Source organism: Populus nigra, chromosome 1 (assembly GCF_951802175.1).
Source record: "Populus nigra chromosome 1, ddPopNigr1.1, whole genome shotgun sequence".
Taxonomy (NCBI): Eukaryota; Viridiplantae; Streptophyta; class Magnoliopsida; order Malpighiales; family Salicaceae; genus Populus; species Populus nigra.
In genome coordinates, this window is record NC_084852.1 from 30,387,599 (window position 1) to 30,402,754 (window position 15,156).

At 31.7% G+C, this 15,156-nt stretch overlaps 1 protein-coding gene across 1 annotated transcript; it reads right to left on the reverse strand.

Annotated features, from left to right (window-relative positions):
- Window positions 1-3,126: 3,126 nt before the first annotated feature.
- Window positions 3,127-9,416, reverse strand: LOC133670376 (probable phospholipid-transporting ATPase 4). The gene is made up of 11 exons (XM_062090867.1): window positions 9,099-9,416; window positions 6,609-8,564; window positions 6,396-6,506; window positions 5,965-6,241; window positions 5,791-5,879; window positions 5,614-5,701; window positions 5,313-5,522; window positions 5,049-5,174; window positions 4,534-4,632; window positions 4,209-4,400; window positions 3,127-4,111 (listed from the first exon to the last, which is right to left on the reverse strand). Exons 2-11 carry the CDS (start codon window positions 8,435-8,437, stop codon window positions 3,437-3,439), a joined length of 3,696 nt encoding a protein of 1,231 aa, XP_061946851.1. The 5' UTR covers window positions 8,438-8,564; window positions 9,099-9,416; the 3' UTR covers window positions 3,127-3,436.
- Between the last annotated feature and the right edge of the window lie 5,740 nt (window positions 9,417-15,156).

Consider the following 15,156-nt stretch of genomic DNA (forward strand, 5'->3'; position numbering starts at 1 on the left):
AAAATTGATTGAAAATAGATTTTTATGTTGAAAAAACAAGAGCTTTGTTTTTCCGGCCACTATAGTGGTTTGATTTTAGGCAATTATAGATGGCGCGTTATCCACCTCATTAACTTGAAAAACAAATAAAGGCAGGGGCGCCTGGGTCTGGACTTGCAGGTCCGCGCAAGGCTTTTCTTTGTCGGCCAAGTGCTAGACCTGGCTTACCAAGCCCACATTGCCTAACCTCTTTCTTTTCTTTTTTTTATATATTTTTTAAAATTACTAATTTTTTAGATGTATTTTTAAAAATAATGTTTACAATGTTTTTTATATGTGCAACCTTGTATAGAATTTATTTCCTTTTATTTTATTCAATAATTTTTATGTGTGTTGATTTCTATTACAAATTAATTTTCATAAATAAATTCATTAAACACAACCAGGTAAATAACCCATATTATGATATTAAATATTTTGATTTATATTTGTCCTTTAATTTTTCCAATTATGTTTTTATTTATAGTTGATGGCTTTTTTTAATTTATTTACAAAATATATTATAATTTATGTAATTAGATGCGTTCATAAGTTTTTGGATTTACATTTAATATTTTTTTATGTAAAAAAATACATTGAAAAATTCTACATGTTTAGTTTTTTTTATCATGTATGTTGGTATTTTCAATTTGATCCTTATTATTTTAATTTTTTTTACCCTTTTATAAAAGTTTTATTGTTTTTAACTTTACCCTTCAATCAAAGTTAATTGTGTATTTTTTTTTATTGCTATTTTGGTTCTCGTTCTTTTGATTTTTTTTTCTTTTTTTAATGTTTTTATTATTTTCAATTTAACTTTGAAAATGAAAATTTGTTGTTTCCCTTTGAATTTTTTTTTTGTTTCGATTTTAACCCTCATTCTTTTACTTACTATTTTTTTGTTTTTTTTTTCAAGTCAACCAACAATGTTTTATTTCCTAGGGATAGGGCTTCATGAGTTTTTTTATGTGTAGTACTTCCAGTATGATTACCAAGGTCATGAGGACAATATTTTACTAGAAAAATAGTGAGTGCTTGTAGTGTAGCACGGGCATCAATCTAGTTAACAAAATATAAAGTGTGTGATGTTTTTCACTGTGCATAAAATCATTGTTCACTCTTTCACAAATCACTATGGATTGAAGTAATGATTATTTTTCAAAATTCTCAACTTGATCCTCGAACTTTTTCTTTACACAATTAAGCTCTTTTTATCCCAAATTAGCATCCAATTGTATTTTTATTTTAGGGAGGTTGAATTGAAAAACAGAGGACTTAAGTGAAAAACACGGGTAATATAGGTGGACACTTTCAAATTTTTTTGTTAAGTATATTTTAGCCCCTCGTCTTTTTTTGCTATAAGGTGACCAGTCCCTTTAATCTTTAAAAAAAATATTTTGGTATCAAATTTTATTTTTTTTTATTTTTCAATCTTTGTTTAATAGGAAAAGAGAGAGGAGTTGCAGGGTTCTAGCGAAGAGAGAGAGAAAGCTCTTCATTAGTGACGGTTCCGACCACCAAATATGTTAAAATTGGTGCCAACAAGTTCTACTAGATGACGGGAGTCTTATTTTGGTTATTTTAAACCTTAATGTAACCCGAAAAATCAAATCTAGGTCAAGGATGCAATATTTTTTTCGGTTTGATTTGTTCGTTTAGACCGTATTTTGAGGTTTAAAAGGTTGATAGGTTAGTTTCTTAGTGTTCCAATAGTGTTTATAGGGTGTTTTGTGGTTGAAATGAGTTGAAAAAAAGTTTTTCATAAACCCGATTTTCCAGCCACCATAGTGGTGGCCAGAATATAAGCTAACAAACGATATGTTATTTGCCACAGCAGGCGACGTGTTGTCGGCCCTTTTCAAAAAGAAAAAAAATAGCAAGACCAAATGCGCATGCCTGAGCTTTTCTATCTTTTTTTTGTATTTATTTTTCAATTAATATCTTTTTTAATGTATGTTTTTAAAATATTTTTAATTTTTTTTAGTTAATACCTCTCCTATGTCATTTTTTTAGCTTATTTAGTCTTTTTTAAATAGCGATTATATTTTAATTATATTAAGTGTTTTTAATTTTTCATGAGGTTAATATGATTCATTTGTAATTGTTTTATATATATTTCATATAAATTAAATTTTTTTATAAACTAAAAAAATTTGTTTTATAATATTATATGCAACCTTATATATTATTTTTTTTCCTTTTTTTTATTCAATATATTTTATGTGTCTATCAATTTCTATTACAAATTGATTTTAATAAACAGATTCATTAAACACACCAGTTAAATAACTCGTATTGCACTATTAAATATCTTGATTTATATTTTTCTCTTAATTTATGCAATTTCATTTTTATTTTTTGTCAGTATTTTTCTATCAAAGTATCATGACCTCATGATTTGGAATGCAAGATAAATATGAAATCTTGACATATTTCATGTCCAAGTCATGAATTTCACGTGTTTGTCCAAAACAATATTTTTTTATTTTTTTTTTATTATTATTTTATTTTTTATAGTATTATCAAATTAATTAAAATTTAACTTGATTATTAAAAGTTAGGTTGTCATGGGACCGCAGTGGGACTCTTTGATTTTAACTCTTCATCATGCCTTCATGGACCGATCATAGACGGGGAGAGACAATGTGTGCAGGTTTTCTTTCTTACAAAATCGCAAAAACAAACAGGAATGCCTTCATGAACCATTAACCCCAAGTTTTGTCATCAAGAGAGTCCAGTCCACATGCTTTTTAGGGTCTGAGAGCGAGTAAAGGAGTGAAATGTTCCAGTCTTTGTTTTCGAGTAGTAAAGAATGTCTATGACCTTTGATTGTATCCAAAGGCGGTGTTTTTTTTTTCAATGGGAATTATGGGATAAACAAACACTTTTAAAAAAGAGATTTTCGCGTCTTTAAATCAATTTTATTCATCAGTTTCTTCGCCTGCAAGGAGCACCTGTATTAATGGTCCCCGTGTTCTTGCTCCCTTATTTGTCAGTGGTAATTACAAATTTATTAACCAGCAAGACGAAGAGCCATCTCCATTGCTAAACTACTGTAAGTTGAAAGAATGTCAAGAAAAGATAAAGTAAATAGCAGATTCAAAAATGTTAATCAACTCACAGAACATAATTACTGGTATATTCTTTATATCGGAAGTTACAGGGTGAAGACGAGGAAGCAAAAGCGTTAAATCTCTCAACTATTGTCACAAGCAGTTTAACTTCTCAAATCATACAGTTAGTGTACATACAATACTCAGATTGCTTTTTGTGTAATGAACTGGGGACTTGCACGAACCCACTATAACTGGATAAAGAATTACTAAGAAACTAATAAAAAAGGCTATGGAAGCAACTGCAGAAGGCCAAAAAACCCTACAAATTTTCCAAAAGCAAACAGAAAAAATAATGGACTTCATTAACACGGGGAAGGCATACGATTTGGCAAGATCAAGGTTGAAGACTTCTTCTGCAGCTTCCCTTTCAGTTGTCTGATCTTTGCATCTACCCTCGCTGTGAACCCAATCTTGGTTTCTTGTCTTGCCTTGGATCGTTCCCTTCTCCACATGTGTTGATCCTTAACATCCTTCTTATAGTACTTGATTTCTTGGATGATATGATGATCCATCGGATTGAAACATCTTTGGAATGATATGTGAGCAAGGTAGGGCAGAATACATGCGACTGTTACCAAGAGGATGGTACACCAGTAGATAGGTGCTGGACCAAGAGCTTCAACTAAAATTTTGTGGGCATCCTCTGAATAATATGGAGGCAACATCCCAAAAAGTAATAGAAACAAGTACCAAGTGGCGACGCTTCCCCAGACAAAGAGGTGTTGTATCCATGTAAAGTGGCTCATTGTGAGAGCAATCTGGCAGTTTACAGCACAGATTATGCAAGAGAACATAGTAGCACCCATGGCAGCCATATCAGCAGTTTGGCCTTCAGCGCGGAATGCTTGGTTATAAAAGATCATGATATTGAGGATGAAAATGACGAGAGAGGTATAGAGACCGTTACCCATCCACCCAAGTATTCTATACCAATCAAAAAACAAATTTTTAGGCCCTTGCTGATACAATGCTGGGAACTGCAGAATGAAGAAATAACATTATTATCATGGCAGAGAGATAACTGGTAAATGGGGAAAGTTGCACAAAAATAGCCAAGTGATTAATGGGACAAACCTGTAAGCAGACCTCAGAAGACACATCTTGTTCGAAAACTCCAAGTGATATGACAGGCAACGAGGTAAGAATGACATTGAACAATAGCATGTACCAGTCATTGTAAACTGATTGCCCAGAAAAGGCTGTGAATGCCTCAAAGTAGAAAAGGGTAAGGCCGAATGCTATATTTTTGTAGAAAAAATAGCAAATCTGAAAGCAAAAGAACCCATTTAATGAAACAACAAAAGGAGATCAACTAAGCATGCGGCGCACACCTGTCCGTGCAGTGGATACAAAAATACAAATGATAAAGGGAAATATGAGATAGTCTCTTGATTATTACCATCTGAGCAATTCTCTTGTAGCACCAGTGTCCATGGACTACTAAAAGTCTTTCAAGAAACCGAAACTGGGAAATAGAAAAATCACTTGCCATCACAGCCTGTAAATCCATTAGAAAACACATAAGCTTCACTGGAATATTAAGAAGCTTGCATATGTAAGTAAAACTTGATGCACTGTTTCTTCACTAGACAACCACAAGAAGTTATGAGAAAGTGGTGAAATTGGAAGGCAGAAAATAAAATAAAAGCTCAGCATAATATTTTGATCTCAGTTCCAATTTAAGACCAAAGATGGAAGACAAGTATTATGTCACACATGTCCAACCCAATTTCAAAATCTGCAAGACATGAAATTTGGAAACTGCAAAAAGAAAAGTTACAGATACTGCCCAGAAACAGCTGAAAATAACAGCACGCAAACATAGAATGTCTCCAAGTTTTCTTCTCAGAGAAAAAGGCAATATCATTTTGTAGATGCTGCATGCCGAAGGAATCAGTTAGATATGTTACCAACCTGCATGCCTTCCACCCCACTGATACCAACTCCAATGTCAGCTTCTTGAATCATCCCAACATCGTTTGCACCATCACCTATCGCTAACGTGGTTTTTCCAGTTCCTTCCTTTACTAATCTTGTTACCTATATCAGCAGATTGAATAAATTAAAACACAACAAAGAGATGTGTATTTCTTTGTAAAGGCATTGTCAGTTTCATGATTCAAGACAAGAAAATACAATCTGGAAGAAAGCCCACTGATTAAGGTAAAAAATCCATACTAGTGCCTTCTGCTTGGGAGATACACGACAGCATATGACAGATGCACAGACAACAGCCAACGCTAAGAACTGATGCTTCATTTCATCCTCTAGAGCATAGGATAGAGTTTTTCCATCAATAATTAATGCAAATGCAGCATGCGGATCCTTTTCCAGCTTGACCATTTGAGAGGCATTGGTGATTTGCATCAAAATGTTCTCTTTCACAGCCTGTGTGACGATGAATTGCAAAAATCTCAGGCATGAAAGGAAATCAAGTCCCTAAAAGGAAAATGCTGTACTCTTTCACCTAGTATTTCACCTGCTTTGATTCCTGGGCGACTGCATCTGAGTTCATTACAGTTATGAAGATCTGCTTCATGCCCTGACGGAGTAAACTACATGAAAATCTGCATCATGCACAAGCAGAAATTTATAGCTTCTGAAATAGTAAACATAAATTACAAGAAACTTGTATGTAGAATCTTAAGAGGCAAACCCTATGTTGATTGCAGTTTCCATCTTATCCCCTGTCAAAACCCAAATCTTGAGACCAGCTTGTGCAAGTTTGTCTATGCACTGGGGCACCTTGAGAGAAAAAAAATGGAAATAAGTAGAAACAAAACAAAAAGGAACATCTTAATTATGTCTCTAAGACAATCTTATCATGTACCCCTTTTTGCAATTTGTCTTCCACAGCAGTAGCACCAACAAGAATCAGATCCTTTTCCATCATATCTGCAACTCGCTCAAGCATTGCTTCTCTGTCAGCACTAATAGAAGTTTTGGCTTTGACAAACTCATTGTTCCATGCTGAATACTCAGACTCGTCAAGCTTTTTATAAGCAAGTGCCAATGTACGCAACCCAACTTCTCCGTAGTCATTCAAATGCTTAGCAGTGGTTGTTTCATACATTCTTCCATTCTTTGATAATCTATCAAATATTATACTGCATAATTCAAGCAGGAGAAAGCATTACAATGCAATAAATTACTTCTTTTTTCCCCTAAATTTCCTATTAAGGCCACAGGAGAAGGTTCTGGATGCTTTAACGATTGCTAAAGATTAGAATAGACCAAGTAAGAGACAGTTGCAGGCCTAACCTATCAGCACCTTTGCACAGGAGTAGAATTTGACCATCCTCATCCCGCACGATGACAGACATTCGCTTCCTTTGGCTTGTAAATTCCAACAAATTGAGAATTTTGAACTCTCTGCAAGATTCCCAGGATACATTTAAGATGTTAAGATACCTTTTATTAAAGTGATGGGAAAAAGGCATATATAAACAGGGAATTGTCAATTTGCAACCTCACCTTTCAATCAATTGTCCTGGGTGTGCATATTTTTCACGAATAAACACACTTGATTGAGTTCGTTTACAAAATTCAAAACCAAATTCTCTTGCCGCAGCAAGAAAGGCCGCTTCATCAGGTGACTCTGCTTCATATGTAAACATACCAGTCTCTTCATTCAGCTCAGGAACAGCTGTCTGACAAATTGCTAGTATCCTGAAAAATAGCAAAATGACCTCTGTATTGGGCTCTTTCAACCAATTTCCATTCATGAGCTTGTTGTCCTCAAAACTAAATCCCTTTATTGCTGGCTTCTGACCATTTTCACCTTTAGAAGTAATAACACTCTCAAGTTCAATTTCTGGACCTCCTCTGCTATCCTCCCATGAATTATGTGCACTTTTTCTATACCTCGAACCATTAGTTATTTGTGTATCCTGCTCCTCAAGATCCATAGCCATCTGTTTTGCTGCAGCAAGTTCAACTTCACTTGAACGTACACCATATGCAGTACCAGCAATGGAACATTTCAGAAAATCCATCTGATTACAGGTCAAGGTGCCAGTCTTATCAGAGAGGATCGTGTCAACCTGACCTAACTCCTCGTTTAAGTTTGATGTTCGTGCTTGAGCAGTATTGCCAGATTCTTCATCATACATCTGTATGTCTTGGTTAATGAACCTTGCTTGAAACACCTTCACAATCTCAATTGAGACATAGAGAGAAATGGGTATTAAATACCCATAAAGGATGAGGGCAGTAACGAGATGAGCTAGTCCTGACTTGCTGGGCTGATCAGGGTTATAGAGACTATCATTATCAGGATTCCTGGGTTGCATGTACCACCAGTCTGGCATTTGAAGCTTTATCTTCACAGCAAAGCCAATTGAGCTAATGGATGAAATCAGTAAAAGAAGGCTGAGAAGGATGTATATAATTTTGTCCATTTTTTTCTCTATTTTGCTCCTTTTTGAAGGAGACTTTGTTGAGTTCTGCATGACTTTGCTATCAAAACCAGTGAATATCACAACTCCATATACATAAGCTGTATTCCTGAGCTTTGAATCTCTAAGAAGAATCTGACTAGGATCAAGAGGATAAACCTGTCGTTCATACTCAAAATTACCAATAAACGTGTAAAGACTGGGGTTTGGATCTTCACACTTTATTATTCCCGTAAAGTTCTTGAAAGCCTCATCATCCTCCAAAGGCAAGGTTACCTCCAACGATCTCTTAACCTTCAAGTTTGTCTCACCATCTAAGTTCATAGTCTCCACATAGGATACCCCATCATCATAACTTGCTGACAATAGAAGCAAATCTGCTGGGAAAAACTGGTCTTTTTCCACTTTCACCACATCACCAACCTGAATCTTCTGCCATGGCTTATAACCAAAAACCCCATCCCCTTTATGAACACTAGCTTTCCGATTATTAACCTTCATATCCTGCGCAAACCTATGCCAATCTTCTAGAGCTTCTTTTAACATACTAATACCGACAACAAAAGCCAATGGTGCAATCATGCTCACAGGAGAGAATGGGGCAACAGCTGTAAGTGAAAGACCTGCGGCCACTAGGAAGTAGAAATTAGCAACCCGATGGAACTGCTCAAACAGAGCCTTGGGCAAGAATGTGACTATATTATACTTGGTGGTAGATATATAATTTGAACAATATTTCAAGGGTTTTTTCAGGTGCCTATCAGGTCGGTTGCAATGAACAATTCTGGAGAACCCAGGCCCTGACAATGGATGTGGCCCCTCGTTGTTGTTGGCATTTGGCCTTAAGCAAGAGAATGGGTGGAGATGGCTCCGCCGGAGCCTTGCTCTTATCCTTCCCCGTGTCATCTCTCAAAACTTGATCTCAAAAACACTTAAAGGTGATTCAATATACCAAAAAGAACAACCCCCAAAATCTTTATTAAATGCAGATACCAATTGGTCTTTGCTTATAGGCAATTCCTTCTTCTAAGGCCTAATTTAACAAACAAAGTGTAGGAAATCAGCTGCAAAGCAGATGCAATGGACAACTTGCAACAGTACATAACATCATTGTTGTAACTCAGCTCCAATATAAAAGAATCATACTTCATTCGTTAGAATTCAAAAACACCACATCCCATAAAGGGCAATCATATTCAAATATGGATTCGTCAAATATTTTATCCCCAGACTTTGCAAATTTGAAACCCCAAAGGAAATGAATGAATATTCACACAAACATAAGGATACACATAAGAACTAATCCGCATTCATTTAAAGCTAGGAAATTTACAGAAGATCTAAAAAATTGACCACAAACACTCAAAAAAGAGAACAATTATTAGGAAATCTTCCAGCTAAAAAAGAACAATCTTTGACACAGGCACAACCTTAAACTCCACAAGAAACGAAAACCAAAAACAAAAAAGAGAAGCCAATGATCTTCGAGAACGTTACAGAAAGAAAAGGCCAATAAACAAGAAACAAGGAAATCAAGAACGCCAAGAGGAAAATAAAAGGAGGGTACCTGGAATCAGGAGGCAGGTCCATCTTTAGCAAAAATGACAATGACCCATTTGAGCAGGTGCATAAGCAAACCTGGAGCTAAATAGTTGCAGATCAAGAAAGAAGGGGAGAGAGTGTTAAGAGGTAGAGAAAAGAAAGGCTGTTTAAGAGAGAGGAACAATAATTTGTTGTTTCTATCAAATAAGAAAAGAGAGAAAAGGAAAGGAAAATAGGCTCTCCTTTGGAAAATCAGGAAGAACAAACCAATAAATTCAGGGACAGAGCAGCTACTTCTCTCTCTTTTCTCTTTTTTCTTTTTTTTTTTTCTCAGGAAACGAATCAGTAATCACTTGTATTAATTTAATTTTCTCTGGTTTTTAATTGCTGGTTTGTTTATTTTAGGGAGGGACAGAAATTAATTTTTGGTTTATTATTATTATTATAGGGTATTAAAAAATGACCTGGCAATGCAAACGCGGGGGAGAGAGAGAGAGTCTTTTGAACCTGGGGACCCACAATTTCCAAGGTGGCATGTCCTCAAAATTGTAGCCGTCTTCTTCTTCCTTGGCGGTAGAGCAGGGGTCAAATGGCAGTGAAAAAAAAAGGACACAATCCACCCTTCTATAGGTTATGAAGTTTCAACACAAGATTGTCAATTTTTGTATCAGTTTCAGCTAGTTTTATTTTGTGATTTTTTTTATGTATTTTATAGATTTCTAACTAGTTTTGAATTTCTTATTATGTGTGAAAATATTAATTATTTCCTTTAAATACTATGATTTATTATTTTTATTTTATTTCCTTGTCAAAAGAGAAGAAAACACAACAAAGAAAACAAAGAAATCAAAACTGACTTAGAAAACACATGTGGAAGGAGAATAATTCAGCAACTTAATTGTATTTCCTAGTATTAGAAGGATACCAGGAGGCAGTAAAGAGAAGCATTAAAAACAACATTTTTTTCCTTCCAAAAAAATGATAAATACAGGGCTAGGATCAAAATCTTGTTCTAATTTGAAAACCTAAAGGGTGACAACTTCTTTTTTAATTCCTAGGATTATTACGCAACATTATAAGCTATAAATAAATCTTGTATCAGACCTACAATGTTTTTCTTTTCTTTTCATAGCAAAACAAAACTTAGCCTTATAAGATTTAATTTTATTTTGTTAGCTACAACTCAAAGCTTGTTTTGGTTTAATTAATACTTTGTTTTTAGCTAAGATCCAATGCTTATTTGAATTAGGATTTGAGCTTTACTAGTAAAATTTTTGGGTTATTTTTTGTAAGAGGGTCAATTCAGCCCACAAGAGTAGATTCATTAGAGTTAATTTCTCAAAACTATTTAAACACGTGTAAAACCTAAATTTCAGCACCTTTGATGAATAATACTTCTGAACTTTTCATTTTAACGTGTAAGAGAGATTCTTGCATTCTTTGGTTTTTGAATGAACTAAATCTGACTTATCAAAGATTAGTTGGATTTATGGCGTTATTCAACTTTATTTCAATAATATTGGTGTCTTGAGGTGAGTTTCTATTGTATCACATAACTATCAGACCTCTTTTGGCTTTCTGAGATCAGATCTCAATCTTAATTGTGGGTTATGTGACCACGTGATCACGAGGTTCACATAACTTGATCTTCAAATATAAAACAATCAATTTATTGAATTAATAATAACTTAAATTGTTTAATTTATCTAATTTTGTTTTAATTATAATTATGATTTATAACTAACTTATTAGAAACCAAATAAGTCACAACATTAAGAATTATTGGTAAAAAATTAAATTGTGGTGATTAATCAAGTATGAATTAATTATAAATAAGTTTCTGAAATTAAATACTAGAGTGTAATTAATACAAGAGACTATAATTCTAGACCTAAAAAATTAAGTAGAGACTTGAATATTGCATAAATTTCTAAAAACATTTCTAAATAAAATATGTGATATTTTTTAGAGAGAAGAGTGATATCTTAAGATATTAAGTTTTCTTATAAATAAAATGTTATGCCTTGGATTTTTTAAAATAAGATGTTATATTGTAGTACAAATAGAGAAAAAGCTAACACTTAAAAGTATATTAATTCCACTCTCCTAAAAAAATAAGATTTTTGATATAGAGATTCGGGTCACAGCCCAACTTTGAAGGGTTAATCAAACCCTAGAAAAAAGAATTGATCATAAGGTAATTATAACGTTAAATAATATTATATTGTCTACAAAATCCATAAAACTCTCAAAAAAATTAAAATTATCATTTTCACTGCATTTATGTTCTTTTAGAAAACCTAACAAACTATTCATCCATTATAGTATAGTTTATTTTAAAAAAAAATTGAATTGTATATTTTAAATTATTTTACAAAGTATATATTTTTAATTTTAATTTAATAAAATCTCTATATTTAGAATAAAAATTACCATATGTTTTTTTTTATGAGATGGAAAAATCTATACAAATAAAAAAACTCATATACAAAAAGAACTAAGTAATTGATAGGAGCACTTATGTGATTTACTTGCCATACAAGTGATTAATAAAATCATTATATTAACATTAACAAAAACAAAAAACTATGGTGTTTTTACTGTGTATTACCTCACAAAATATTATTCATTGCAATAATATATTTTTTAATCTATGTTTGTTTTTTAACAAAATCATCATTACAAAACATTATTCGTTACAATGGTCTTTTTTTAAAATATTTTTTTATTTTATCCTTTAAAATCTGATTTATTGGAGATTGGACTTCATAATTTGTTGTAATTTTCTTTTTATGTGGTTATCTCAGTCTCATAATCCATGTCATAAATTTGGTGGGTTAATTTGGTTGACTCAATTTTGTGTGTCTCTTTTTTTAATTGATATTTTTTTCAGTTTCATCCTTTAACATTGAGTTAATTATGAATTAGACTTTATCGTTTGTTTTATTTTATTTTTTATAAGGTTATCTTAATCTCATGACCCAAATCATGGGTTTTGCGCGCTAACTCGAGTAGACTCATGCCATTTTATTATGTCTTTTTTTTTAAAAAAATTTTAATTTCATCATTCAACAATGAGTTTATTGAAAATTTGTTCGATTTTCTTTCTATGAGGTTATCACAGTCTCATGACTAGAGTTATGGGCTTGGTAGATTAACCCAGAGTGACTTGAGTTTTTTTTTTTAATTTACTTTTTATGAGGCTATCTCAATCTCATGACCCGAGTTATGGATTTGGTTAAATAACACGAGTTGAATCGGGTTGTTTTTTTGTGTCTTTTTTTAAAATTGATTTTCTTTTAATTTATTCCTTCAACATTGGGTTGATTTAGAATTAGATTTCATAATTTATTTTGATTTATTTTATATAGGGTTATCATACCTCATAACTCAAGTTATGAATTTGACAGGTTAACTTGAGCTGGCTTGAGTCATATTTTTTTTTTAATTAATTATTTTTTTAATTTCATCTTTTAATATTGGGTTGATTGAGAATTAGTTTCATAATTAGTTTTGGTTTATTTTATATACAAGGTTATCATGGTTTCATGACCCGAGTCGCAAATTTATTTAAAAGGATGTTGTCTTGAGTTTTTTCAAGTTAAACTATTTTTTTTTTATCAATTATCCTGGTTACTTTTGAACCTATTGAGTTGGTCGTGTCATATTGAATCAACTACTACACATATAAATTTTTTTCTACTAAAAAAACATTAGTTATACTAAGATATTTTTTTTATGTTAAAAAAAGAAACCTAACCACAGAATACCATACATGATAGTAAGATGAAATACTATGGTATAATTTATTAAGAATAAATGGCATGGGATAGTAGAGCTTCCAAAATTAGGAAGCCTTTTAGACCTTGTTTGTTTGCAGGAAAGTAGTTTCTTTTTGAAAAGTAGTTTTCTTGAAAAGTGAATTATTTTTCGATGTTTGATAGTGTCATGGAAAATAAGTTGGAAAACACTTTCCAGTGTTTGGTTATGTTATGAAAAATGAGCTGGAAATAACTTATTAATATTTTTTTCAAGTTTATTAAAATAATAAGGAACAAATCTTACAAATTAAAAAATTGAATGAGAATAAAATTGAAAAAAAATCTAATTTATAAATTATCTCAAATAAAATAAATAATAATCAAAATAATAGAGATAAAATCTAACAAACAAAAAAATGGAAAGATAATGAAATTAAAATAATAATAATAATAATAATAATTTCATAAATTATTTTAAATAAAATAAGTAACAATCAAAAGAATAAGAATCAAATTTGATAGATAAAAAAAATTTCAATTAAAAAAATATAAGAGAAAAGTAAATAACAATCATAAAAATAATGGCCAAAATTAATATAAAATCAAATTTTAAGGGATGAAATTGAAAAAAAAAAGGATTCAAACAAAATATATAGCAATCAAAAGTTTGAGGATCAAATTTGACATAATCAGCAAATAACATGGCATTTCTAAATTTTTCACAACTTCTAAAAAGTGTTGATCAAATTTGACATAATCAGCAAATAACATGGCATTTCTAAATTTTTCACAACTTCTAAAAAGTGTTTTCTGCTCAAAATAAAAGGAAAACACTTTTTTGAAAATCATGCTAAATTTTTCTTTGACAGGAAAATGTTTTTTATTGACTGAAAAGTGTTTTTTGTTGATCAACTTTTTTAACAAAAAACAAACACAGAAAAATTTAAAAAATAATTTTTCAAAAACTATTTTTCAAGAGTTTAATTTTAATTCATGGCCAGATGGACAGAGTTATTATTTGACATTATCTTAAAAGAAGAAGATGAAGAAGAAGAAAAATAGACATTGAAGCTTGACAGGTCATCAGAACCCCGTCTTTCTGAACTTGGTATCCAGAAATGCATGCATGTATACTGTACATCACAGCATGATTTTTGCTGGTCAAATGAAATTAGAATTTGGATAGCATGTCAGGATTGTACCTTAAGAAAACATAATAATAATTCAACATATCAGATGGTTGCAATGAATTAAGGAAACGTGGAGTGGGTCCTACATTAAGGTCCCCCGCAATTTATTTGACCTGCTGACCACCTCCATGCATCTTCCGAGCCATGGCTCGATCACAGCAAAGAAACGGGTTATTGAGTTGAGGATGGACCTATCAAATTAATAATAGTGACCACCTTTGGAGACCCTTGGAGGCATGAGTGTTAGAAGAAACTTCGTAAGATCTGTTTGAAAAAAAAAAAACAAAAAAAAACTGAAGAAATTCGTTCATACACAAACGTAGATGCTCGTTTCAAAAAAATTCAGGATCATTATTTCAAAAATTGCCTAACTAGATTTGGCCCGTCTTATGCAGCATGTATATACTTTCCCCCCAGATAATCATTGTTTAGAAGGACATTTTAAATAAATAAAAAAAAACTTTCGAAAGTATAAAATTAGATAAAAAATAACTCAAGTCAACCGAGATATCGTGATAGACATGTAACCTAGGTAATAAAAAACAAGCTAACTTGGATTAAACTGCAAAACTAATGACCCATGCTATGACATAAAAAAATTAAAGAAAGCCACAAAGCCAATTTTTTATGTAGAATGAGATTTAAAAAAAGTTTCAAATTTATTCAAACGATAAATGATTATTATATAGAAAACAAACATGATTTAACATAACATACATACTACATGCTTTAATGTTAAATAATAACATTATTGATAAAAGTATATTAATTACACTGAGAAACCGGTCAATAAAAGGTTAAGTCAAACCATTAATAATTTTCTAATATTTGGGGATCATGACACGTTGCTAAATAATGTACTTGATCTTTAAATATAAATTAATCAATTGTTGAATTGATAATAAATTAAAGTGTTTAATTTATTTATTTATATTTAATTAGAATTATAATTTATATTTGGGCCAACATATGAGGAACCTAATGGGTTATATACATTAAGAACTATTAGTCAAAAATTAAACTGAGATAATTAATCAAGTATGACTTGATTTAAAATAATTCGAGAAATTAAGCACTAGAATGTATTTAATTCAGAGATTATAATTCTAGTCCTAGAATAATAAAATAGAGA